At 48.7% G+C, this 27,729-nt stretch overlaps 1 protein-coding gene across 5 annotated transcripts; it reads right to left on the bottom strand.

The window, feature by feature from the left end:
- Window positions 1-775: 775 nt before the first annotated feature.
- Window positions 776-26,882, bottom strand: LOC122945013 (gap junction gamma-1 protein-like). Of its 5 annotated transcripts, none has more exons than XM_044303804.1 (4): window positions 24,774-24,841; window positions 11,691-11,800; window positions 7,610-8,768; window positions 776-2,726 (listed from the first exon to the last, which is right to left on the bottom strand). In XM_044303804.1, exons 3-4 carry the CDS (start codon window positions 8,748-8,750, stop codon window positions 2,719-2,721), a joined length of 1,149 nt encoding a protein of 382 aa, XP_044159739.1. In that variant the 5' UTR covers window positions 8,751-8,768; window positions 11,691-11,800; window positions 24,774-24,841; the 3' UTR covers window positions 776-2,718. The 5 variants fall into 5 exon arrangements, with proteins under 5 accessions (XP_044159739.1, XP_044159741.1, XP_044159743.1 ...); XM_044303806.1 differs by lacking the exon at window positions 24,774-24,841 and adding an exon at window positions 18,132-18,476; XM_044303808.1 differs by lacking the exons at window positions 11,691-11,800; window positions 24,774-24,841 and adding an exon at window positions 26,776-26,882.
- Window positions 26,883-27,729: the final 847 nt, after the last annotated feature.

Below are 27,729 nucleotides of genomic sequence, written 5' to 3'. Positions count from 1 at the left end.
GCCCCCTACCGTGTAGACAGGAAGTTGCTTTATTTCAATAGAGTCAGGTGCGCAAAAGGGAAAATTTTGCTTAAAATATATTTGTTTTGTACATTAAAGGAGATGTCCAGGATTACAATAAAAGGGTCTATTTGCTGTAGAAGCAACGTCGCCCCCTTTCCAGGGGAGTGGGAATGAGCTGCAATACCAGACACAGCCTAAGGCCTCATGCACACGACTGTTGTGTGTTTGGTGGTCCACAAACTGCGGATCCGCAAAACACAGATGGCGTCCGTGTGCGTTCCACAATTTGCAGAACGGCACGGACAGCCATTGATATAACTGCCTATTCTAATCCGCAAAACAGACAAGAATAGGACTGCTTATATATTTTTTGCAGACCACGGAACGGAGCAACGGCCCTATTGAAGTGAATGGGTTCACATCCAAGCCGCAAAAAAACTGCAGCTCGGATGCGGACCAAATCAACGGTCGTGCGCATGAGGCCCAAGGAGGAAAAAAAAAAAAAAGCACCATTTCTGGGAGAAGGGAAATTAAGTTCCTGGAAATCCTTCAAGGACTGGATTGTATTTAGTGGAAATGGGTTAGGTACAATAAAAAGTAAAAAGACATTAATCTAAAAAAGGAGCAAAAATCACACACTAATAACAGTTTTTATATAAAAAAAAAAAATTATATATACAATTGTATTAAGCAATATTCATACCAGGGATAGGCACCTCATCTTTTGGTGGGAGCCCAAAAAAGGAATGTTCAATTCTAAAAGTTATGAATAGGCCATCAATATTAGGGGGTGGGGAGGGAGCATACGTCAGAGATCGCCTTCCTGCGCTTCCGTTTGCTCCAACTCTCAGCGAGAGCATAAGTTGGTGGGGCTCCAACAAGACCGCTGTTTGAGGGGCCCGAGCTCTGCAGCTTCTCCAATGTTTTCATTGGTCCCGATATTGGTTCATAGCTCCGTACCTTTAGTAGTGGTAGCGCAAGGTACTGCAGCTTTGTCCCATTCAAGTAAATGGGATGAAGCTGCAAAATCCTGCACCGCTGCTACAAATATTACAGCGTCTGGTGGTACAAAGTGGCTGAGCCGCCATTAATAAATGTAGAGGCCGCAGTGCTTGGGGCGCCGAGAGTCAGTCCCTCACAGATCCAATATGGTTGGCCATCTATTTTAAACGGTTGGCCAACCCCTTTAAACGTGTCGCTTTTTTTCTTTTTTAAATAAAAAGCAAGTGTTCATCACCGCTGACAGAGTTTTTTTGTTTGTTATCTTGCACGTAGATAGGTGCAAATAAAAAAAACTTGCAAACTCTGCTTTAAATTGCACCCTATACTGAGAACTTGCTTACATAGCAATTACCTAACTATTGGCGACTGCTGCCGGCACCCAGACTGCAGGGAAGTGCTGGTAAAACCTGCATTTTCCACAGGAGTGACTCGTTAAACCGAAATTACTCACAGAGATTGCCATTTGTGCGATTTTCAAATATATTCTACACAAGAATCTACAAAATGGAGCTCAGCCTCTCAGTAGGAGTGCAGGTCCTTAACCAACACAGAGAGGACAGCCGCCTCCCTCCGCTTTCCACAAGAAGACACTTTTGGTATTTGCAAAGGAGATGGTAATGGAATGTGCAGTTTTCCCACCTCTTTGCAACCGGTGGAGTTTTTACAAGCCATCTAGCAGTAAAGAAAATAAAAAATATATAAATGTTAACGAGAAGAGGTCTTTCTCTCTCCCCCCCTCTAACAATGTAAACTGGAATGGAACATCTCAGCCCTTAGAATAGCTATGCGGCACTGCTGGGCAGGTCCACTACAAGACTGGGGGTGGGGGGGAACCTTTACTGGAATGTTTAATGCCAAGATAAAAAAATAATGCAAAAATCAGGGTAAATTTCCCTCCCCCGAACCGTTAATGCAATCCCCCAGACCATAATATCTTGTGCATTCAGCGTCGGCACAGCAGACGAGACCCTGTGTGAAGTCTGTACAATATCAGCCTGTGAGACAAAAACACCACGACAGTCACAACAACTGAACAATAATAAAATAGAACAGCGACAACGTCCGCAAATGTCCCTTCAGACGAGGGGGTTGGCAGTGGTTGAAGTGTGCCAGGGATTGGACCACCGTCTGTAGTACCAAGTTAACCAGCTTAAAAAAAAAAAAAAAAAATATATAATAGTACCGGTAGTTTTCCCTTTTGTTTTTACCTCCAAAGTTATTTGGTTCTTACGCAAAAAAAAATAAAAGAAATATATAGAAAAAATAAAAAAAATGAAATAATTCTCCCTTTGACACTAAACAGAAAGCTGAAATGGGATTAGTACCACCGTCGTCCACACTGAAACCACTGGGGGGTAAAACTAGTCGGAAGGTACCACCTGCAGTCTTCCATGTCCCGAGAGGTGGCAGCCCGTGTAAACCAGTGGCGTTAACCTTCTCCCACATCTGGCGGCTCGGTGCCGCCCCCTGACAAGATGGAAAATTGAGATTTCAAGAGCTTTCCAAGAAACGATGCAGCTTGAGCAGGCAGAATGGCGGCGAGCATCAACTCCGCTCACGTTCTTTTATTTTTCACCCTCCGCGGTTTCCGGTGGGAGGGAAGGAGGTGGGGGGGGGGGGGGTTTAGGACCCCATGGCAACTCAATTCCAGTCATAGTATAGGACCTGCAACCCCCCCAAGCTTCACATTTCCCCACCCCCATCTTCCAAAGATCACAAACCTGTAGAGAAAGAAGAAAACACATTGTAAGGATGGGTGGACGTGTGATCTGTCCCTTTAAATAAAACCAGTAGATACGGTACAGCTGTGTACAGGACGGGGTGTGCATGCTGGTTTACGGATGAAGGCCCTTTTCACATCTGTGTAGATTACGGCAAGTTTTTTTTTTTTGCCTCTAAAATCAGACAGACCCCCCATAATAAGGCAACAGGGTCCGCCGAGAGCTGGGGGTGTTCAATGTGCAACGGAAGCCACAACGCAAATGTGAACACAGCCTAACAATATTAAAGGACCTACCTAATAGGACAACAGGGTGTTCGTTTACTGTTCTATTTAAAAGGAGAACTCCACGCAATCTCCAGTGGCTACAATATGGTGGGCACCGACTTATTGATGAGGGTTGTACTCCATTAAAGGGGTACTACCAATGGAGCGTTAGGTTGATGACCCATCCTTAGGATAGGTCCTCAATAGAGATAAGCGAATTTCAGGAAAGTCCTCCCCTGCATAATCCGAAACGGGACGGATCTGTTTTTTGCAGCCCATAGACTTCTATTATGACGGAATGAATAACGGAATGCCTCTAAAGGCAGTCCGTCATAGAATTGCGTTGAGGTCCGCGGTAACGGAATCCATAACACAATTCACCTCCAAACAAAGTGTGAATGGATTTTATAAGCAGAAATTCGCTCATCTCTAGTACTCAATATTAGATGGTCGGGGTCTGACTCTCGGCAGCCCCATGAACAGCTGTTTTAATGAGCACCGCGCCATACACCAGGTAGTGGCCATGAATGGTACTGCAGCTCTCCGGCATTCACTTAAAGGGGTTGGCACATCTCGCACTTTGGTGGCATATTCTTGCAATACGCCACCAATGTCTGATGGGTGCAGGTCCCCTCCAGAATAGGGGTCCCCAAAAGCGAAGGAGAGCACACCGCACATGCGCGGCCACCTCTCCATTCACCTCTATGGGAAGTCAGGAAAGTTGTACCATTCACAACAACTACTCGGTGTACGGAGTTGTGCTGTGTCGGTGCCTGTTCAAGCAGCTAATTGTGGGGGTGCTAGGAATCGGAGCCCCCACTAATCTGATACTGATGACCTGTCCTAAGAGGATGTCATCAATATCACGGTCCTAGAACCCCTTTAAAAAAAGAGAAATAAAGTATGTATCACCTGGGAAAGTGGTTGTAATTCTCCCATCCACTCACACTCCAGCTCACTAATCGCTCAGGATTACATGTAATCCACATACAAGAGTCATTAGGTCTTTCTCAATGGGGAGAGGGCGCGGTGGCTTTTTAAAGGGTGTGACATGTAATGCAACTTCTACATCAACCTCTTGACAGCCCTCTTATCTCCCTTCTATCCTAAATGAAGCTGTTTCTTTAAGGAAGTCAGTGCAAAATGCCCGTAGCAACAAGATCTAATACCGCCATCCCTCAACCGATAAAAATTATATTAGCAAAAAAAAATAAATAAATCCTAGTTACAAAGCAAATAAGCGTCCTCGTATGGCTCAGTGCAGGGCCACTCGATAAGATGATGCAAGAGGTCCATCGGCGCTTGTTTAAAAAGGCCTTTAAATGGAACAATGCAAACGAGCGGTTCATCACCAGGGGATACATTGTTGTAATAGGAGAACCCCTTTAAATCAAGTACAATGCCTTCTAGAGATAGCTAGGCTGAACATAAGGACACCTTTCATTTAGCGATCCGTTGCTTCATTCTGGAGAAAAGGTATTTTTAATCCATATTCAAATGAGAAGTTAAGTGCAATGAGGGCGGGTCCAAGTCAATCTGTGCACCCTTGCTCCTCTAGCTTCCTCTGTCAGCCCGTCCACCTGCATAGTGACCTCGCCTGGCCTTGTCAATCAAGAAACAGAGGGCGAGGTTTCCAGTGGAAGCAGAAGGAACAAGGTTGCACAGAGTGGCTTGGGCCCGACCTCAGTGCACTTAAATGAGTTATCCAATCCCTATAATGACCCCCACCTCCCCAATGCCCCTCGTATACATTATACTTACCTGCTCCCCGGAACCCGTGTCACTTTGGATCCCTACACAACCCGTGAAGCTAGGGAGGCTCATCCCAGTTATTGGCTGCTCCCCCTGTCGCTGGATATTTTGATCCGAACGATGGGGAGATGCAGCACCAGCCGTGCAGGGATCTGGAGCAAGGGTGCCGGGGAGCAGGTAAGTATATTGTATATGATGGGCCCCATTCTAAAAAGGTTGGATAACCCCTTTAACTGCTCATTTGCATTAGAGACACACACACTATCTATCTATGTATATCTCTCATTATGGTTTTCCAATTTGTCTGTAAAAAAAGATGCAAGTTGACCGTGATTTTGGGATAAGTTGAACATAAGAAAACAAAAAACTACAAATAAATCTGGTAACCCTGCATCATTACAATCAGCTGAGCCTAGCCCTACCAGACATTGTAGCTGGCCTAACGGTGAATTTTCTGGTGACCGATCCCTTTAAGTAAAACAAATGGATTTAAAAACAGTTAACAAGGTAATTGAGGCATCAAGTTAAATCCCATTAAGCTCGGCCAATTTAGGAGTATCGATATCCATCAATTAGCAATCATCCCATTTAACTAGGGCTGAAACGATTCATCGATTTAGGCTCCTTTCACACCTGCGTTCAGGTGTCCGCCCGTGAGCTCCGTTTGAAGGGGCTCACAAGCAGCCCTGAACGCAGCCGTCTGGCCCTAATGCATTCTCAGTGGAGGCGGATCCGCTCAGACTGCATCCGTCCGCCAGCGCTCAGCCTCCGCTCCGTGAGCGGACACCTGAACGCTGCAAGCAGCGTTCGGGTGTCCGCCTGGCCGTGCGGAGGCGAGCGGATCCGTCCAGACTTATAATGTAAGTCAATGGGGACGGATCCGCTTGAAGATGACACCATATGGCTCAATCTTCAAGCGGATCCGTCCCCCATTCACTTTCAATGTAAAGTCTGAACGGATCCGCTCAGGCTACTTTCACACTTAGAAATTTTTCTAAGTTATAATACAGACGGATCCGTTCTGAACGGATGCAAACGTCTGCATTATAGGAGCGGATCCGTCTGATGAAACATCAGACGGACCTGCTCCGAACGCTAGTGTGAAAGTAGCCTTAATCGAGGCAAAAAAAAATAAAATAAAAAGTTTGTCATGTGCCCACGGAGCGCAAGTGAAGCTTCTCAATCACCGCTCCGTGGCCTCCCGACTCGGCACCGCGCTGCACTGGCCAGGGCCTTGCATTCACATATAGTCAGCGCTCTGGCTGACGCTGTGTGTGACGTCAAGTCCCTCCCAGTGCATGCTGGGATGAAGATGTGTCTACTGCGGACTCAATGTGTCAGCACACGCCGCACTGCCAGGAAAGTTAAGTATATAGTTAGCGGGGGGGGGGGGGGGGGGATTTTTGATGAAGGGGCACCGGTGATTTGGCATGGAGGGGGCTGATCTAATGGGAGTGGGGGGGGGGGGGGGGACATAGTGGATGGCATGGAGGCACTGGGGAAGGGGGACATCATGGCAATCTGGATGGCATGGAGGGGCTGATGGCAGTGCCATCATGGTGCACATGGCAATGGATGGAATGGGGGTCTGGCTCTGATTGCAGCAAGGGAGGGTCTGATGGTGACAGCCTGGGGGTCTGATCATGGTGGCATGGGGGTTTGATTGCAGGCTTTCAGCGGGTGGTGGTGGGGGAACGACTGATTTGAGGGCAAGGCTGACTGACTTGGGGGGTGGGGGTGGGATGCAGTCTTCTCAAAATGCTATGTCGCTGTGCAGCTTTTCTTGTCCGGATCTCCATTACAGTCAATGGGCATCCAGCTATGACAGATGCAGCCAGTGAACTCCAGCAGTCTGAGCCTCCACCGGAACAGACTGTCTAACCGCCCCCAGCCTGCCACAGCCTCTCCTCCCCCTCCCTCACGCCGAACGAAGTCTCGCACAGGCGCAGTACCCACTGAGGGCTGCGCCTGTGCGATCAGCAGGAGACTGAGGGCAGGAGCTTCATCCTCGTCACTGGGCATGCGCCGAGCCCAGTGACGTCCGATGCTCGCTCTTCCCTCAGTCAGCAGGGAAGAGCGAGCACCGGACATCACTGGGCTCGGCGCATGCCCAGTGACGAGGATGAAGCTCCTGCCCTCAGTCTCCTACTAATCGCACAGGCGCAGCCCTCAGTGGGTACTGCGCCTGTGCGAGAGTTCGTTCGGCGTGAGGGAGGGGGAGGAGAGGGAGGAGAGGCTGTGGCAGGCTGGGGGCGGTTAGACAGTGCAAGGAAGGCGGGCTGGGCACTGTAAGAGGGGCGGTACTGGGCTCACTAAGAAGAACAAAACGCCCCTCTGGGCACCTTCAGGACACATTTGCATATGAATAAAAGTCGTTTTTTGCAGTAACTGCTGGACGGATTGCAAGATAAAAGAGCACAGCCTAATCCAGGTAAGCTGTGCTTCATGGCTGCTTTAAAATCGTTTTTTTGGCTTAGGGGAGGTGACAGAATCCCTTTAAGGCCTCACGCACATGACTGTATGGCGTTTTGCAGTTTGCAAATTATGGAGCAGCAAAATACAGAAGCAGCTCATATGCTGGCCACACTTTTTTTTTGTGGACATATTCTATTTTTCGGCAGAATGGACATTCATATGTCCGTTCTGCAAAAAGATAGAACAGGTCCTATACTTGCCCGGAAAATGCAGACCACGGACCCATTGAAGTCAAGTCAAAAAAATGCAGGACAAGGACGGAATCTGTATTTTGCAAATCCAAAAATTTGCAGACCGCAATATACATACAGTCAGTCGCATGAGGCCTAAATCGGGAATCTTATGTGGTGCATGGGTGCAAAAAAAGAAGTGGACTGGGCCTTCTCTTACCAGCCTTCTCGCAGACTCCCCCTTTCTCCTGAGCAAGGTTGAGCCTGTTCTGTTCGGCAGCTATGCTGTTGGCCTCGGGACTGCTACTTCGAGATGCGTGGGCAGTGTCAGATGCGGGGTTCAGCTGGAAGGCCAAGTCGAGGTGTTCTTGGGCCATCTTCAGGTGCTGGCGTAGCCTGTCCAGCTCATGGTCGTTTGAATGAGACACGGGCAACTCGTAGGCCCCGTTCTGGGGATACAACAACTTGCCATTTGGCACCTTTCCCTTTTTCAGCACTGAGTGGTAGTTGGGAGGCGCGCTGGGAGACTTTTTAGGATATTGCTCTTCCTCAGGCGCTTTGCTCTTCTGCCGGAGAGTGTCTCGAATACCACCGACACCCAAATGGAAGAGCTCACAGAGGTTGAGCAGAAGGCACAGGGCGCTGACGGCATACATGATCAGCAGGAATATGGTCTTTTCGGTGGGACGGGACACAAAGCAATCTACCGTGTGGGGACAAGGGCTCCGAGTGCATACGTAAGATGGGATCACCTCAAAACCATACAATATATACTGCCCCATGAGAAACCCAACTTCTAGGGAACTGCGGGTGAGCAGCTGCACAACGTAGACCTTCATCAGGCCATCTTGCTTAATGCGGCGACGGCCGTCGTGTTTCTTCTGGTCTCCCTGTTCTGCATCTTTCTCAGGTTCCAGCACTTCGCAGATCATGGGATCTTCTTCATTGTTATCCTCCGCTTCTTCGTAGTCACGCTTTGCCCCGCGATGAACCATGGGTGCCTTTCTTTTGCGTTTGTACTCTGCCCTCTCCAGCTGCCTGCGGTACTCGTCAGGGCGACGCGCAATTTTATGCATGGCGAAGCCCAGGTACATGATAGACGGAGTGGTGATGAGAATAATCTGGAAGACCCAGAAACGGACATGTGACAAGGGCGCAAACGCGTCGTAGCACACATTCTCACATCCGGGCTGTTGCGTGTTACAAACAAACTTGCTCTGTTCATCATAATAGATGGACTCCCCACCCACTGCCGTCAGGACGATCCGGAAAATGATGAGAACCGTCAACCAAACCTTCCCCACGAAGGTGGAATGATTGTTGATCTCTTCGAGGAGACGGGTTAAGAAGCTCCAACTCATTCTGAGCCACAGTCACACCTGGAACGAGAAGAATCGTACAATTAGACGAGATAGCACAAGTCGGAATGAATGGAGTTAAGTGCTAAAAGCTGACAATTTGATGATTTAAGAAACACCCCGCCACTCCACAAACATTCATTATTCACAACATCGCTCTCCGGAGGACAATCTAACCATTATAGGACACCACCTAGAAACATGTGCAATGTTTCCTTAGATGCAGACACCCATCGTCATCCTGCGCAACACCTACATCGCCCTGCAACGCAGAAACCTGGACGTACAGAGTCCTTGTACGTATCGCTGTAGCTTAGTGTTTTTTGGCAAATTTTGGAGACTATTGCAATGCAATTTGATTTCGGAAACATCGCAGCTTGTGAACATACCCTTAAAGGTCGATCTCCAAAACCCAAAGCAACTGCACAGTCACAAGGCGTCGTTTACCGAAATGCTCCCCAATTTGCACACAAATGACCAGGAAGCAGGCGGGCATCATCAAGCCTTGAAAAGCTTTTATTTTTACACGTAACTAGTGTTGAGCGAACTTGTGTTTTAAGTTTGGGTTATCGAAGATTTGCGTTATGGATTCCGCTACCACAGACCAAGTTATGGTCCGAGGTAGTGGAATCCATAACGAGATTCTTCGATAACACGAACTTAAAACACAAGTTCGCTCAACACTACACGTAACAGCAGCAGGGCCAGATAAGAGGGCTGCAGATCCCAGTGTGTCTGCACATTATGCTGTGGCCCATTTGTCTGGGCAGTCGCCTTCAGCTGAACAAGCATCCTTCCCTGGCACGTGTCAGCTCAGCGCACACGCAGGAAGTCAGCGCTGTCACCACAAGTGCAGGATGCAGATGGAGAGGAGAGACAGTTATGTACAAGGGAAGGGGGGATCCGTGGTTTCACCCCCATGACAGCGGGCAACTGATGTAACTAACACAGACGCCGCAAAAATACATTGAACACTTCTTATTATGTAACATTATCCCTTATCCACAGGATAACTATTACGTCTTACCACTGGGACCCCCACCGTACACAAAAATGGGGGCCCTGAACTTGGGGGGGGGGGGGGGGCTCCACTAAGTGAACGGAGCAGCTCTGCCATCTCAGAAACTGCGAAGCACATGCCCGACCGTCCGCTCCATTTCAGACCTCCCATTCCCTGTGACTGGTGGGGGTCCCAGTGGTAGGACCTAGTAGTTAGCCGCCCCTTATCCTGTGGATAAAAGGTATAACTATACATAACCGGAATACCCCTTTAAGGCAGCCATACACATTGGCCGAAACCATGTATGGAGTCCTCCTGAACAGAAGCAGCCTTCTCCCCTTTCAGAACATATGCATGCTAGGCTGTGCAGAATATGCATGTGTGTGGGAGGAGAAAGATGGCCGTCGCCTGATCTAATGTGCATGGTCAGCCTTAAAGGGGTTGTGCCATGATACAATGATAAAGTTATCCTCCTCCGCCATCTCTTAGTCCAATAGTTCATGCTCGAACTGCTGCTCCACCAGCTTGCCGGAAGGATACCCCCGTTCTTAGAATTAGTGGTGTCCCGGCAGTTGGAACCCCACGAACGGCTATCCCCCTATCCTGTGTATAGGGGGATGACATTCAGGCAAGTCATGGCACAACCCCTTTAAGCTGCCCATCCACTTGGCCAAAAGCTTTCTCTTGACGCCACTGACCTGGCCAACCATGCAATAAGGGAGGGGGGGGACTGCAGCCAGACACCGCAGGCCTCATATACGTTAGTAGGTATTTTGTGGTCCGCAAAATACAGATGATGTCCGAGTTGCGTCCCTTTTTTTTTTTTTTTTGGGGGGGGGGGCGAACCCGTTGAATTCAATGGGTCAGTGGTCTATATTTTGCAGGCAAGTATATAGGACACGTTCCATCCTTTTTCTGAATGTACAGACCAATGCGGAAGGCACACGGATTTTCAGAAGACACGGGTGACAACACATGGTTGCCATTACAGATCCCGCAGCACGTGATCGCCAAGCTCTCGTAAAAGCTGGAGCTTATGGCAAGCAACTGATCGCTGCCACGTTAAAGGGTCCAGCGCCAACCCCGCCCCCCTCGTGGACGCCCTGCAAACCAGATTCCAAATTCTCTGTTCCCAATCTGACCAGATAAGCGGCTCAATCCACAAACCAGTCATGATGGGAAATGGCCGCACTGTAAGTGCAAGTGAACATCCCAAATGGAATCCCCTAAGTAGCCTCTTCCCCGCTCATTAGAGGCCCGATGACCCCGTGACCTCCTTTTGACACCCTCCACAACAATTACCGCTCTTCACTCATTCACCGACCTATAACTGTAACTAGGACGGCACTTTTAACCCTTTTGTGTCACCAGCATATATAATTTTTTTTTTACGTGAGTCTAGACTCATTCTAAACCAGGACAGAAAGCCTGTGAAGAACACCACTGCACCCATCTGGTATATTTCTGTTAAATTTTGCACCGAGACAAATTACAGCAACATCTGGTGAGGTCCTGACTGCGGAGTGCTGCAAGAAGTTACTCAGCAGACCTCCCCCATCTTTAAGACTCCTTTCCCTTGTGCGGCTGCTGCCTAATACTTTCCTCACTGCTGGCTTATAATCATTCTTACAGTAATGAAGTTTAGCTTTATTTTTTTTAAAGAAGTTAATCTGAACAAGCACAGCTGCAGCATAAAGCATGGGGGACAAAACAGCAGCACAAGACAGAATCTGGGTCAGAACATCTGATCGTGCAGGACGAGTGAGCAAATATCAACCAGTAAGCGACGCAGGTAACATCACTGCCGTCCTGGTACTCGGCAGGCTGTCGCACGTGATAATTGCGCAGGATGTGTGTGAAAGGTAACGCTGCCTCCTCTACACCGTAAAACAAGCAAACAACCGCTGTATGCTCACATCCCCGGACGTGCCAAGACATCGCACCTGGTTAAACTGGTTGCGGGACGTATTCCCGTGCATCGCTGCAGACAGGGAAAACCTAGAAGGCGAAACAGGCCCCTCCGCCAATCACAAAGGGGCTGGTTCCTGCACACCTGCGAGGTAAAGAAGAGCCCAGTTAAATCACATTATATTGGGAAATTGCATGTAAGGCAGTTCCCTCAGGGGCACACAATAGGCTTCCTGACAGTAGCCCGATCCCTTAATATGGTAATTTGGTATGGACAGCCATATATTCTTTCAAAAGGTTGAGCGTGACAACTGACTATTGCATAACAATGGTGCCGCTTATCTTCAGAAAAAAAAAAATAATAATTCCCGAACCTTACTAATAGTGGAACACCTGAATGTGCATGACTGGAAATAAAAAATAAAAAAATTCCAATAAGGAGAAGTTTTGGGGGCACAGGGACCTCACTCTGTGGGGCCGGCTGTTAAACATCGCACACTGACTAAAGAAATTCTACAAAAGAACAGATTCCTACAGCAGGACCGTGCAAGGTGTACAACGGGATTATCCCACTGCGTCCGTGGGAATGCCAAAGTCACGGACAGGGGCAATGGAGTCGTAATCCTTACCATTCTATTTGCTTATTGGGGAAGGGGGGGTCAATGTCCTCTAATTACAATCACATGAGCTTTTTTATCTCCCAGAGAACTGATTACAGGGAGCGGCTGGAAAGGGTCACACAGAACAAAAACACCAGGTTATACATTTCAGACGCCACCATAAAAGATAGCTCACAGCACCTTCCTCCAAAAGCTTGATCCTCTATCTGCACATATTGCAGATTACGCAATTTTTTTTCCATGCAGGAAAAACCTTAAGCATAAGGCCTCTTGCACACAGCCATTGTTCGGCGGTTCTGTGCATTGAAGACCGCACTGGCACCATCCGTGCAGCTGCTGCAACAGATCCAGACCCATTCAATTTGAATGGGTCCGTGATCCATCCGTAGTGCTTCCATTCCGCACCACTTTGCAGACCTATTCAAGTGATCTGTGTGCATGAGCCCCAAGACCCTGGTTTGGGCCCGCATCCGATAATTTGCGGATCGCCAGATGGACACGGTCGTGAACATAAGGCCTTATACCGTACCTGCAAAGTGTATGAGATTAGACAAATCTAACCTAGGCCTCATGCACACAAACGTGTCAGTTTTGCGGTCCACAAAGCATGGATGCCGGCCATTTTGCAGAACAGAACTTTTAGCCCTCAATAAGGCAGTCCTATCCTTGTCCGCGATATGGACAAGAATAGGACATGTTCTGTATTTATTTAATTTTAAAGTTTTTAAAGTTCTGGATTTATTTAATCCACGTGTCCGCGAAACGGACACGTGGATGCTGGCAGCAGAAGCAGAACACGGAGTGCTGTCCGCATCTTTTGCGACCCCATTGAAGTAAATGCGTCCACATCCCACCCGCAAAAAAGCTGCTCGGATGCGGACCCAAACAATGGTAGTGTGTACAAGACCTTACACTTTTTTTTTTTTTTTTAAACCTTCCGCCCAGTGTGCAGCGCAAAGAATAAAACCTGTGCACCACTTTGAAACATTTTCAGGACCAAAAGCACCAACTTAAAGGGAACCTGTCACCAGGATTTTGTGTATAGAGCTGAGGACATGGGTGGCTAGATCACCGCTAGCACATCCGCAATATCCAGTCCCCATAGCTCTGTGTGCTTTTATTGTGTAAAAAAGACGATTTGATACATATGCAAATTAACCTGATATGAGTCCTGTCCCTGACTCATCTCACATACAGGACTCATCTCAGGTTAATTTGCATATGTATCAAATAGTTTTTTTTACACAATAAAAGCACACAGAGCTATGGGGACTGGATATTGCGGATGTGCTAGCGGCCATCTAGCCGCCCATGTCCTCAGCTCTATACACAAAATCCCGGTGACAGGTTCCCTTTAAGTCTATGGATCCGTAAAAAGCACAGACAGTACACATCTTTTCACTTGTACATAAAAAAATAAATAAAAAAAACCCACACAAACGACTCACGGAAGAAAACAAGACATAGTCACGGAAGAAAGACAAACTTTTCTTTTTTTTCTTTTACAGATGTGTGAATGAAGGCCCCACCATAAAGCATATCCCCATCCGGCGTACCTAACGCACAGGTCGTTGTCGTGTAAATACTTCACAGAACTCTGTCCTCGACTGACTCAAGAACAAACATTCTTGTCATTTTTGATCATTTTACAGTCAGTATTTAAGTACCGGCTGGACGCATCACCCGGAGGTACCGGGGACCGGCTGGACGCATCACCCGGAGGTACCGGGGACCGGCTGGACGCATCACCCGGAGGTACCGGGGACCGGCAGGGCCCTGCTTTATTATACTTGTTTTGAGAAGAAAACTAATATTTGTAGCCTCCGGACACAGAAAAGAGAAAACATTGAACAAAAGGGCAAGAATGCAGTGGGGGAGGGTACAGGTGGGGGTGTCTGGGAGGTGAGAGGTGACATATGGGAGAATTTAAGACACAGGATTTAATTACAAAAACACAAAGCCAACATTCATGAACGGAGGAGCTCTGGAGAGGACCATGACCTTCGTGAAACTTGCACCCAAGAGCTAGCAATTTAAAATCTGGGTGGCTGCAATAGTTTACGAGGCAGCTCCAAAATCTCAAGACTTTGGACACGAGGAAAGCGCCACGGCCATAGGGTCAGGATACGCCATCACTGGTACCACGGTGAAAGTGGCCCTTAAGGCTGGGTTCAGACCTGAGCGTTCGGGATGGAGCGCGATTGTATGCGCGTTTACAATCGCGGCTCCGGAACAAGCGAACGCCCATTGTCGCGCGTTCCCGCTGAAGTCTATGAACAGGAACGCGCGACAAGACGCCCCAAAGAAGCTCCTGTACTTCTTGGGGCGTTTTACAGTGCGATCGTACATGCTGTAAAACGCTCAGGTGAGAACCATTCCCATAGGGAATCATTGGTTCTTGCCTGTTGAGCGTTTTACAGCGCGTTCCTACGCGCTGTAAAACGCTCAGGTCTGAACCCAGCCCGAGGCTAAATGCACACGATCAGGATTGCGTGCGGATTTTCCTCGCGGAATTGCGTGTGGAAAATCCGCACCGTAGGTCATGTACATTGTATTCTATGAGAATTTGAAATTCTCAATGCACATGATGCGGATTTTTTCCGTGCGGATTTTGACCTGCGGTGCGGATTTTAAAATCCGCAACATGTCAATTTATTTTATTTTTCCTGACCGGATTTTCTTCATTCACCAAGTAAAATCCGCATGCAGAAAATCCGCACCAATTATTGCGGATTGACCGCACAAATTTGCCTGCGAACACCTGCGGATTTCAGTGCGGATTCTCCGCACATGAATCCTGAACGCGTGCATGTACCCTGAAGGAGGGAATCAGCGGCCTCCGGCGCTCCAGCTGTTCTGTAATTACAAATCCCAGAATCCTCCTTTCACTTCTATGGGAGTTAGGCCTCACGCACACAGCCGTTGTTCGGGTCCGCATCCGAGCCGCAGTTTTTGCGGCTCGGGTGCGGACCCATTCACTTCAATGGGGCCGCAAAAGATGCGGACAGCACTCCGTGTGCTGTCCGCATCCGTTGTTCCGTTCCGTGGCCCCGCTTTGCGGACAAGACATTTATATTGACGGCCGCCCGTTCCGTTAATTGTGGAAGGCACACGGGCTGCTTCCGTTTTTTTGCAATCCGCGGACCGCAAAAAAATGGAACGGTTGTGTGCATGAGGCCTTACAACTACAACCAAGGAAGAATGCTGGGAGTTGTAGTTTCACAGCAGCTGGAGTACAGGACTTTGCTGATCCCTGCCCTAGAGGGTCTACCTGACTTGGGTCCCAAATCCTACAGTATGGGTGTTACGGTGATCAACGTTTGGAGTATATGGCGGTAATATTTGGTACATCACACGATATACCGGCCTATGGCAGGTGCAGTGTACCCTACGGACACGTCCAGTATATTTACTACACTTTTGTGGAAGGATTTTTACTAATCTGCGGCAAAAAGTAAAAGGCCTGGCGTCAAACGTGTGAATGAACCCTTACATAAGGGCCAGATGCTCCTCAACCGACATCTTGAGACGAAGCCGCACGACACAAAGAGGCATCACATTGAGAAGACAATGGACAATGAACCCATGCTGCCGCCCAACAAGGGGTCCGACAGAGAACACCAGACGGAAACAAACTGTAAACCTGGACTACGGCCTGCAAGCCTTAAAACAGTGGCGACATTGTACGGTCTGCGCAGCAGGACAGGAAATTCCTTTACAGCGCACACGCCGCCAACCGCTAAAAATTAAAGATATGAGGCCTACACCCAGCAACATAAAGACCGCTCTGTGGTACCAGAACGCAGGTTAGGAGACAATTCGCGTCCAACGATGGAAGAAAACACTGACACGATGGAGGAGGAGATTTATCAACACTACAGCAGGGAGAACCGGAGCAGTTGCCCGCGGCAACCAATGAGGCCACTGAAATCTGATTGGTTGCTATCGGCAACTGCTCCCATCACCATGCACAGTTTTACCACATCTCACCCAATATATACAGTGATGGGACGGATAATCTGGGACCATTGGGTCACTCCTGACCCAACAACTACAAGAAGCATCCAGTGAACGGGGCAGAGCTGTGGTACAGCGGGTACCTGCAGTGCCAGGACAGTGAGCCGCACTGCCCAAAGAAAAAAATCTTAAGGGGCACCCTCCCTTGAATAACACGTTACACTCCTGGTCGCCATGGATGGAATCACTGCCTGCAACCAATGCTCTCCTCAGACACCAGGGCCCCCACAGATACCCTGTAGTCTCCCAACAACGCACCTACCGGGCAGCTGACAACAAACAGTCTGATATAAGTGAATGGAAATGAAGTCAATGAGGCCATTCACTTACAGGACGGCGACCCAAGCTGGGAAACATTACCACCTAGTCCTGTCCAGATCCTCTAGCGTCTCCATTTCTTTGCAGCGTAACTACCCACTAGCCAATTTTTGAACCATGCCAGGCATTTGCGCCGTGCCGGGCCCCCTCCATCCACATTTGCGCCGTGCCGGGCCCCCTCCATCCACATTTGCGCCGTGCCTGGCCCCCTCCATCCACATTTGCGCCGTGCCTGGCCCCCTCCATCCACATTTGCGCCGTGCCTGGCCCCCTCCATCCACATTTGCGCCGTGCCTGGCCCCCTCCATCCACATTTGCGCCGTGCCTGGCCCCCTCCATCCACATTTGCGCCGTGCCTGGCCCCCTCCATCCACATTTGCGCCGTGCCTGGCCCCCTCCATCCACATTTGCGCCGTGCCTGGCCCCCTCCATCCACATTTGCGCCGTGCCTGGCCCCCTCCATCCACATTTGCGCCGTGCCTGGCCCCCTCCATCCACATTTGCGCCGTGCCTGGCCCCCTCCATCCACATTTGCGCCGTGCCTGGCCCCCTCCATCCACATTTGCGCCATGCCTGGCCCCCTCCATCCACATTTGCACCATGCCTGGCCCCCTCCATCCACATTTGCGCCGTGCCTGGCCCCCTCCATCCACATTTGCGCCGTGCCTGGCCCCCTCCATCCACATTTGCGCCGTGCCTGGCCCCCTCCATCCACATTTGCGCCGTGCCTGGCCCCCTCCATCCACATTTGCACCATGCCTGGCCCCCTCCATCCACATTTGCACCATGCCTGGCCCCCTCCATCCACATTTGCACCATGCCTGGCCCCCTCCATCCACATTTGCGCCATGCCTGCCCCCCTCCATCCACATTTGCGCCTTGCCTGCCCCCTCCATCCACATTTGCACCATGCCTGGCCCCCTCCATCCACATTTGCGCCGTGCCTGGCCCCCTCCATCCACATTTGCGCCGTGCCTGGCCCCCTCCATCCACATTTGCGCCGTGCCTGGCCCCCTCCATCCACATTTGCGCCATGCCTGGCCCCCTCCATCCACATTTGCGCCATGCCTGGCCCCCTCCATCCACATTTGCGCCATGCCTGGCCCCCTCCATCCACATTTGCGCCATGCCTGGCCCCCTCCATCCACATTTGCACCATGCCTGGCCCCCTCCATCCACATTTGCGCCATGCCTGCCCCCCTCCATCCACATTTGCGCCTTGCCTGCCCCCTCCATCCACATTTGCGCCATGTCTCATTATTTGCGCCGTGCCTGGCCCCCTCCATCCACATTTGCGCCATGTCTCATTATTTGCGCCGTGCCTGCCCCCTCCATCCACATTTGCGCCATGCTTGCCCCCTCCATCCATATTTGCGCCATATCTCACATATCTCATTATTTGCGCCATGTCTGCGCCCTCCATTCATATCTCATTATTTGCGCCATGCCTGGCCCTCCTGCCACCTTTTTACACCAAGCCTTCATCCTCCATTCACTTTTTGCACTTTGCCAGTCATTTACCCGCTTCAGACTTCCTTGCGCCCTGCGTTAGCGCTGAGGTATCGCGTCCACTCGCAGGCTGCTCCGGCACCGTCCTGCCCGGTGTCTCCTCCGTCTCTCCCGGGTCCCGCACCGTCCTGCCCGGTGTCTCCTCCGTCTCTCCCGGGTCCCGCACCGTCCTGCCCGGTGTCTCCTCCGTCTCTCCCGGCTCCCGCACTCTCCTCCCCGGTATATGGAGGCGATACAGGCGCCAAAATAAGCGCCCAAGACAAAGACGCCGGCGGCGGTAACAGCATGGGAGCCGGGGCTTTATGGGCGGCGATGAAAGTGAAGGGTCTCCCCTCCCACCAAGTTTAGGATTTGGGAAGGAGGTCTAGACAAAGAGGAGACTCCCCTCCCCCCGGAGCCCGGCTGATGCGCCCGACTTTCATGTCCCGCTATGCTCCGTGCACAGCTCCTCACCTCCACTCTGCCAGATACTGGGCTCCTGCCCTCCTCCACAGGGCAGGGTGGCACTTCTCCACAGGGCAGGGTGGCACTTCTCCACAGGGCAGGGTGGCACTTCTCCACAGAGAAGGGTGGCAGTTCTCCACAGGGCAGGGTGGCACTTCTCTGTGCCTGGAGACGATCAGTAGGCAGGGGGGAGCAGCCAGGACCGTGCTGGGGGTATAGAGAGGAAAGAGCAGCAGCCTGCAGAGGTCAGGAGTGGTGTGAGGATGCCAGCCTGTCCTCCCTGTGTGCACACCCTATATACCACCCTGTATACCAGTCAGTGTCGGACTGGGGTACCTAGGGCCCACCAGTAAAATTTATTTTGGGGGCCTACCATACGGATACTGTATCAAGTTTTTATATGAACATCTGCTGGTTGTGAGGCCCTGCATTGAATATATACTATACACCACACATGAGGCGCTGCCTCCTGCCTCCCTTTTATCTTCTGCATTGAATATATGTATGTGGTGCAGTAAATCTACTGTGTTATGTGCCACTTGTGCAGGGGGTGGGAGACTAGGGGCCCACCGGGGAATTCCCCTGTACCCCTGTGGGCCAGTCCGAGCCTGATACCAGTCATCACTCACACCACCGTATTTTCAGTCCCAAATGAGTTTTGCGGAACGGGTGCGGACAGACCCATTCATTTCTATGGGACGCAAAAGATGAGGACAGCACACAGTGTGTTGTCTTCATCCGTTGCTCCGTGCCGCAACCCTGCAAAAAGATTAGAACATGTCCTAGGCATATTCTATGATCCGCGTAACACCACATTTGTGTGAATGTAGCCGCAAAAAGATGTGAGGCTGTCCGCATCCATGCAGCCATTATAGAACATGTCCTATTCCTGTCCTAGGGCTCATGCACACGGCCGTTGCCTGCGGGTGGCCATGCAATACATGGGCACCGGCCGTGTGCATCACGGACCCATTCACTTCAATGGGTCCACAATCCGGGAGATGCGGAACGGGGGCACTTATTTTTTTGCGGTGCGGACCGTCGGATGCGGATAAATGGGTCTGCGATCCGCATGCGGTTGCCCCTCGGTCGGTGCCTGTGCATTGCGGACAGCAATTTACTGTAGGCAGCACGGGCACCGGAGCCCCTATGTTTATAGGCATGAGACCCGAAGCAGTTGCGGCACGTACACAGCCAGTATCCGTATTTTGCGGATCTGCTCCATTACCACAGCAGTGCCCATGTTGCAAACCAAAAACAGCAAACCTGCAAAACACAGGCACAGGCAGTGACCCACTGACTTCAATCAGTCCATGATCCACGAGATGCAGCAAAAGACAGACATTAACTTCTGGCATCTGTTGCGTAAAACAGCAGCCGTGGCGTCAAGGCTGCTTCGGTGGAGTTAGGGCTTATGCAAATGACCAAATGTATCTTGCGGTCCGCAAAAAAAACGGATCTGCAAAAAACACGGGTGGCATCCATGTGCATTCTGGATTTTGCGGAACAGGACAGCTAGTCCCTAATAGAACAGTATTATCCTTGTCCGTAATGCAGACAATAATAGGACATGTTCTATTTTTTTTTTGCTAAACGGAAATACGGACATATGGAAATTGAATGCACAACGGAGTAACTTCCGTATTTTTTTCTGCAGACCCATTGTGTACGGAACGAACACGACACGAAAAAAATATACGTTAGTGTGCATGAGTCCTTAGAGCATGCCTTCCACTTATCCCAGTCCCAGTGGGACAGTTCTGGATTTCAGGTGCCATTACTGGAGGTTTGTACCTGTCCCGCTATTCACATTGGCACACCGCACCCTAAACCTTTGCTCTGACGCCCCTTCTTCCCAAAGCACTATGTAACGTCATGATGTGGGGACACGGTGGTGGTGGACATACGGAAAACTGTAGTGGCCTCAAGTAGCACGTCACCACCGAAGCCAGTCATTGGCTGGTGCAGTACATGTGACCATGGCCAGCCGAAAGTAAACAGCGCAGGAAGCGGAAGATGGAGACAGCAGGGGCAGCGCGGAGGACGGCGGGGAGCAGGTAAGTATGAATCTTCTGTTTCAGAGGGCATGCTGCAGGCACTTGATGAAAAAAATACCTATTTCCGGAAAACCCCTTTGAGATTGACAGCTGAAATTTCTGCATTTCCTCATTGCCTCCCCCCCATTGTGACCCTATTGATGACAAACCGTCCCCGATCCAGCGGGACAGTCTTGAATTTCAGAGCAGGAGCTTCTATAGCGCATCATCGCTCCTCTGCCTGTGCCCGCTCTGCTAAAGCCTGACATAGCCCCTGTATACCAGGCTTTAGCGGAGCAGCGCTGTGCCATTGACTTCCTACCTGTGCAGCGTTATGAATTCCGCTGTAGTTTCCATTATAACTGAATTTTCGGACGGAATGCAAAACGGAAGCCTTTAAGAGGCATTCTGTTTTGCTCCGTCCTAATACATGTCTAACGCCACAAATAACGGTTCCGTTTTGTTCCATTATACATGACAGAAAAAAAATGTGTATAATAGAACAAAACGGAACCGTTATTTGTGGCCATAGACTCTGATAACGGAACCCTGTAACGAAATTCATAACGTTGGTGAGAACCCGCCTTAAGCGCGGCCGCAGGGTAGTCCGTACCCCCATACTTTGCGGTGTACGGGACTACAGATTCTGAAGCACAATAGGTGCCTAAACATCAGGCACCTATTTTGCTAGGAAAAGTTAAAAAAAAAACTAAAACATTTAAATATAGTAGAACATTTTAAAAACATTTGCAGTGGGTTTTAATAAAGTTGAGTTATAAGTTAAAGTCCAGTTTAAATAAAAAAAAAAAATGCAAAAAACCCCCAAAGTATTCAAAATGAAGGATGGCTTATCATTTTGGTGGGGAAATAGTTAACCCCCTCCCGTGTTTCTCCTCTGCTTTTCCCCATTATTCTTCCCGGACCCTCCTCCCCCTGGTAACAATCCCTCCTATTTTTCCGAACCAGCCCCCCTCCCCGCTCTACACCCCTCTGTCACTTCCTTGGGCCTCCAGACCTGAAATCTAAAACCTGCTTCGAAAAAAAAAAAGAAAGAAAAGAACTGGGGCATAAAAAAAAACTTGTGGACCGGACGTCCTTGGTGAACAAAGGGTTAAGTCGCACTTGGCGAAAGCTGGGGATCACGATACAAGGAGCTGCAATCCATTGTATAAGATTGGGATATTTTTTTTATGGCGGTCATGTGACATGAGATGTACACGTGTGATTTCGTACGGCTCTCGGTGGCGATCCTGCCTTATACGTGTCCTCTCTGCAGTAGCCCTTCGCAGTTTCTATTAACGTAATCAAAATGGCCAAATTGTGTTAGAATTAAGGCCACGTTCACATTGGCGCTTTTATGTCTGACAAAAAATAACGTAAGCACCAGATCCGTCACATGATGGACACGAACACAGCCCACGCGGACCCTCGCTGACCATAATGGAGTCTGTCAGGTTTCTGTTATGCAATTCATCAGACAAAATAGCGCAGCCTTTGTCCCGCGTTTTGAACGGAATCTACATATTCTGTGACGCAGATGGGAAAGTGGCCTTAAAGGGAGCCGCCATTTTGTCAGTTTTTTTCTACAAGGGGCAGATTTCTAAAAACTGACTTGAAAGAGGTGAGCTGTCTATGTTGCCCATAGCGACCAATCACAGCGCAGCTTTTATTTTCCACTAGCACTCTGAGAAATGTAAGCTCCGTTGTGATTGGTTGCTATAGGCAACAAGACAGTTTTCCCACAAATGTCTGCGATCCTGCAGTGTCCAATAGCAGCCATGCCGCTAAGTGTGAATGTACCTGTCGTGTGGTCGGGCTCCTAACCGCATGTCCCCATGTGAACTCGTTTCTGACGGTCGTACTATTGGGATATATTCGCACGCGGCAGATTTATCCCGGACAAGCTCACTGGAATTCGCACTAATTCACACTGACCTAGTAAAAATCATGTTTGTCACCCCCCACCCGGAGACTACAGCAACCAAGGAACACGCCTCATAACGAAAATCCCGCACCACTAATTACAGCCTCGTCTCCCAACCTGATCCTCCCCTCAGAGGCACAAAGACGCGGTGGGAATATGTCTCTGAACGAGGGTCATGATAGACCCAGCTTTCCCAGACTCCTTGTCTCCGTGCTCTTTTTGGCTGTTTTTAGGTCATATTCATTTCCAGGAAAGTCAGTAGGGTGGTCACCCAGCTTTCCCAGGTCCCAGAATAAAAACCTTGTCTAATTAGGCAATGACTGGCCCCCTACTCCAGCAATGCGGCGTAGCTCGGTGCCTTTGTAGCTGGGGACTCTAGGTGACAACTAGCCATATTGCTTGTCACCCAGCTTTCCCAGGAACGTATATAACAACACAGTTTTTATTTAGGCCTCATACACACAACCGTTTGTATTTTGCGGATCCGCAAAAAACGTATACTGTTCATGTCGCATGCACATATTATGTGGCCACATTGATTTCAATAGGTCCTCAGTCCATATTTTTGTGAAATTGGCGCGACGGCAGACCCTTTGAAGTCGGACCACATCCGTATTTTGCAGATACGCAAACTGCCAAAAGGAAACCGTCGTGTTCATGAGGCCTTAGCAGGTGTTTAATCAATTGATGTAAAGTTTCAGATATGCGCAACTACAGAGCAAGCGTCAAACTACCGTATATACCTGACTCCGCAACCATCAATCGCCATGAAAACTAATCATCATCGCCCCTCCCCCCCCCCCTGAAAATGAATCAGCCGCCAAATTCTTATCCCCACAGGTAGCCGGCTTTTGCCATCCCCCCTCTTTCCCGGCTGCATGGAGCTTTAAATGCCCCTTTGTTATTCAATGAGGATTCTCCTCTCGGCTTCCAAGTGCTTCAGAAGAAGAAAAAAATTCCATTACAAAAACAAAACAAAAAAATCTGTTTTACAAAAATAACCTTTTCTTGTTCACTTCTCTGACGCCCTTCCCCTCGACGTAATTTTTTCCTTTCGGTCAGAGCTTTAGAAATCACGATCTGGTTACAAAAACTCCAGACTTTTTAACTTTATCCAAATATTTCCATGAGTGAATCATATGGGACGAGGCATGCAATCTCGGCTGCACGCACTTCCTTGGGGGGTTGTAAATAAAGTTTATTCGACAGAACACGAGGGGACTTGAGATTTAATTTGTCCACGTGCAAGGTGACAGTGATAAACGTTATTTATACAGATCTGGAGTATCCCTTTAAATTTAAAGGGGATCCAATCCTTTTGGAGATTTTGTCCCTTTTGGATATGTCGTATGCAGATATGTTTCCACATCACCCCTAGAATCTGTTATAGGTTTCCCCTTAACTGCGAAGGATTGGTAACCGAGAATGACCCCCCAAAATGCACCATCTGTGCCACTTTAACCCACAGGATAAGGGTCCATTCACACGTCCGCAAAATGGATCCGCATCCGTTCCGCAATTTTGCGGAACGGGTGCAGACCCATTCATTTTCAATGGGGCCTGAATGTGCTGTCCGCATCCACATTTGCGGATCCGCACTTCCGCATCCGTGCTTCCGTTTCCGCAAAAAAAAATAGAACATGTCCTATTCTTGTCCGCAATTGCGGACAAGAACAGGCATATTCTATTAGTGCCGGCAATGTGCGGTCCGCAAAATGCGGAACGCACATTGCTGCTTTCCGTGTTTTGCGGATCCGTGGCTCTGTGTATCCGCAAAACACATTGCGGACGTGTGAATGGAGCCTTAACCGTACATTTAAACTGCCACAAACACAGCTGTCTTCACGATCTTATGAAATAAAACTAGGATGGATGCAGATTTTGACCGCTATCTGATAATTATCATGATGGCGGTTTTCGCTGACCACACAGGAATTCCTCACTGGGACATGAGGAACCAAGAAACCACATTGTAGCAAACAAAAAACCAACAACTGCTCTTCCTCAGCAATTACTATGTAAAAAAAAAAAAAAGTTTCAAAACTTTTCCCAAAAAGTTCTCCGCCATATTCCATCTCCCAAATCATTGTTACTTTATGAAGAATCCCCCCCCCCCCATAAGCAAGATTGTATCAAGTGAAAAAGTTTGTGCTCCCCTCTCCCTGCTACGCTTTAGACTTGAAGGCAAATCCAGATGTTAGTCCCACACAAGACCCAACATAGTCCCTATGGTGGAAGGCGCAGCCTTACCTTATTAACGTGGCACCCTGCTGTACCCTCTCCCGGGACCCTTCCCTCGTGTCAGCGCAGGCAGATTATTGAGAAAAGTTTACGTAGACTGGAGAAGGATGTGTTGGGATTGCAAGGATTGGGAAGGGGCTGAGCCTGCAGCACCTCCTCCCTGCAGCAGCCCGGCCGCCCCCACCCACCCTCACACTCAGTCTATCCCTCTCCTGCCATCATCAAATATTTCTTCCAAAAATTCCAAGAATTATACTCCGTGGTCTTCAACCTGCTGTTGTTCCAGCTGTTCTGAAACTGCAACTCCCAGCAGGGCACGCTCGGAGTAGTAGTTTTGCAACAGCTGGAGAGCCACAGATTGGAGACCTGCACCGCAGAGACAGAGTGGCAGAGGTTTTTTTTTTGGGGGGGGGGGGGGGGGGGTAATTTACAAAGACTGTCTTTTATTCCCCTTTTGTGCCGGCTATGCTGACGGAAGATGCAACTTATTTATGACGAAGCGTGTGCCTGGTGGAAAAACTAGACCGATCCCTGGCTGGAGTCGTTTTTTGGCGCCACTTGCACCTGTTTCCAGGCGTAAATGTTCATAAATTTGTTGGGGCCACAACCTCAACACTTGAACGCAGCACAAAAAAAGTCTGTGCGACAAAATAATGTCGCCTGGGTTTTCAAAAAGTCGCAAAAGACGGTTGTGCAAAATTTTTACGCCAAAAACACATGTAAAAATGTATGTAAATGACCCCCTTTGTCTGTAATAGCAGTCATGATGGCTGTGACCCAGCTTTCCCAGAAACAGATAAACCTAATAAGCAGTTGGGTAGCTTGTCAGAAGTGGACGAGTGCACCCAGGGATTGATATCTAGTGACTTTTTTTTTTCTTAAAGGGCTATGCAGGGCGAGCGGGCTGTGCTGCGCTATTTTCAAAACTCCCATAGAAGTGTATGGAGTTTATATGATGACAGGTTTTCCAATCTCAGCCATGAATGATAGATTTGGAATATCCCTTTAAGGCCTCTCGCACACGGCCGTATGACTTTTTCAGTATCTTGCGGTCCGCAAAAAATACGGATGACGTCCGTGTGCATTCCGTTTTTTTGCGGAACGGAACAGCTAGCCCCTGATAGAACAGTACTAATCTTGTCCGTTATGCGGACAATAATAGGACATGTTCTAGCTTTGAACGGAACGGAAATACGGAAATGGAAGGCATACGAAATTAATGGCTCCGTATACGGAATGCAAAAAACGGAATGTAAACGGGAAAAAAAAGGTTTGTGTACAAGAGGCCTAATTTAGTGGGAAGTGTTCCTTAAGCTTCCCTCACACACAAATTTGGTTTGGTGAGTGGTGGGTTAAAAAAATTTGCTTTTTCTTTTCATGTTACATTCAGTTTTTGATAGTGTTTTAGGTGGCTTTTTTTATCACACAGTTTTTAGATACTTTTTTTTTTTAAAGGCCAGAGCATAGTGCCATTTAAAAAAAAAAAATACTAAAAACATGCGTGTCTGAACTACATTACAGAATTCCCATAGACTGACAGCTAACATCTTTTTTTTTTAGAGAAAAAAAAACGCACCAAAAATGCATGTAAAAAAAGCGCAAAAAAAAGTTTCAAACCATCCTTAAAAGCACAGTTAGGCCCAGTTCACACTGCAGAAATTGTAATGGCACGGTTTCTAATGGTTTTTCAGGTTGGATGCCACAGACCTGCTAGCGGTTTAGCCCCATTGAATGGCACTAAACAGTGAAGGGACGGGTGGCATCCGTCCGGACACTGCGCCAAGAAAGGACTTCCTCTTTTTGCATGATCGGCAGCACGTCCGCCTGCTGAAAACAATGGGAGGCGGATTCCACATGGTTGTTTTGACTTTTTGGAATCCATGCCAAAATTCTGGCGTCTTGTAAATAGGGCCTTAAAGTCCTTTAATCCCACATCCAATAATCCAGAAACTCTGAAGATACAAGGCAAAGGATATTTTATCGTAAGGGTCCCAGCGATCCCATTTATTACCTGTTCTGTGCATGGACAATGGATGATGTTCACAGCTGAACCCTTCCAGGGACTTGCAGAATGAATCACAGCTTAGTGAGAGTTTAGTGTAGAGAAGTGCTCGTCCCTCCCGCTGACATCTCGCTTCTACTTCTGTTTTGGCTATTTTTGATCATTTATGACCCAAAGTTCCCTGGTATCCCTGGTATCTTGTGCAATGAGTGAGAGGTCATATGAGCGAGTATGATGCCGGGCAGCTTCTCCTCGTGACATTAATTATGACATTAAATGTACCATGGTAATGAATAAATAAATAAATCAGTTTTAAAAAAGTGGGTGAAAATCATATATTTTGGAGGAAGGGAGGATTAGGTATGTTGGTCTTCAACAAGCCCGATCCCTTGTTCCCTGAGATCATAAAAGATTGGGGTAAAGGCAGTTAATGGTATAAAACAACAAAAGAAGCATTACTTACCTGTGGAATTCCCCTCCGCTCCAGCACCACTTCTCCGTTCCCTTATGGGTTCCATACCACCCCCTGGGTATGAGGATGAGAGGCTAACCTTCTCAAAGGGCCCCAAAGCTACTACGTGGCCTGCATCTGTGATATATAAACCCAAGTATGTAATCACACAAAAAATGTACAAGAAGGAGGTCTGTCAAAAAATCCTGTCCAAAAAGAAAAACTTGCAAGTTTTTTTTTTTCTTTTTCTCTGATCCACCTTAAAGCGTCACTGAGATTTAAATGAATTTTGTATTAACCAATAGTGCAGTGTGTGTACATGAGGAATAACACTATTTCTGGCCATCACTTGTATCTGCCATTTTTTTTTAGCAGGTTTCCTCTGTGCTTTCTAAATGTCTAGTTTGCAGTTCTCTCAGACATGGTGGGTGGAGACTAGCTGCCATCCGCTGCACACACAGAAAGTAGAGGAGTATCTCCTTCATAACTGTTTCACAGTCACTCAGGAGCTG

The sequence above is a fragment of the Bufo gargarizans genome, chromosome 8 (assembly GCF_014858855.1).
Source record: "Bufo gargarizans isolate SCDJY-AF-19 chromosome 8, ASM1485885v1, whole genome shotgun sequence".
Taxonomy (NCBI): domain Eukaryota; kingdom Metazoa; phylum Chordata; class Amphibia; order Anura; family Bufonidae; genus Bufo; species Bufo gargarizans.
This window is presented reverse-complemented; position numbering and strand designations above follow the sequence as displayed.

Coding starts and splice junctions, on each gene's coding strand:
- LOC122945013 (XM_044303808.1), bottom strand. CDS start 8,750: ATGAGTTGGAGCTTCTTAACCCGTCTCCTCGAAGAGATCAACAATCAT.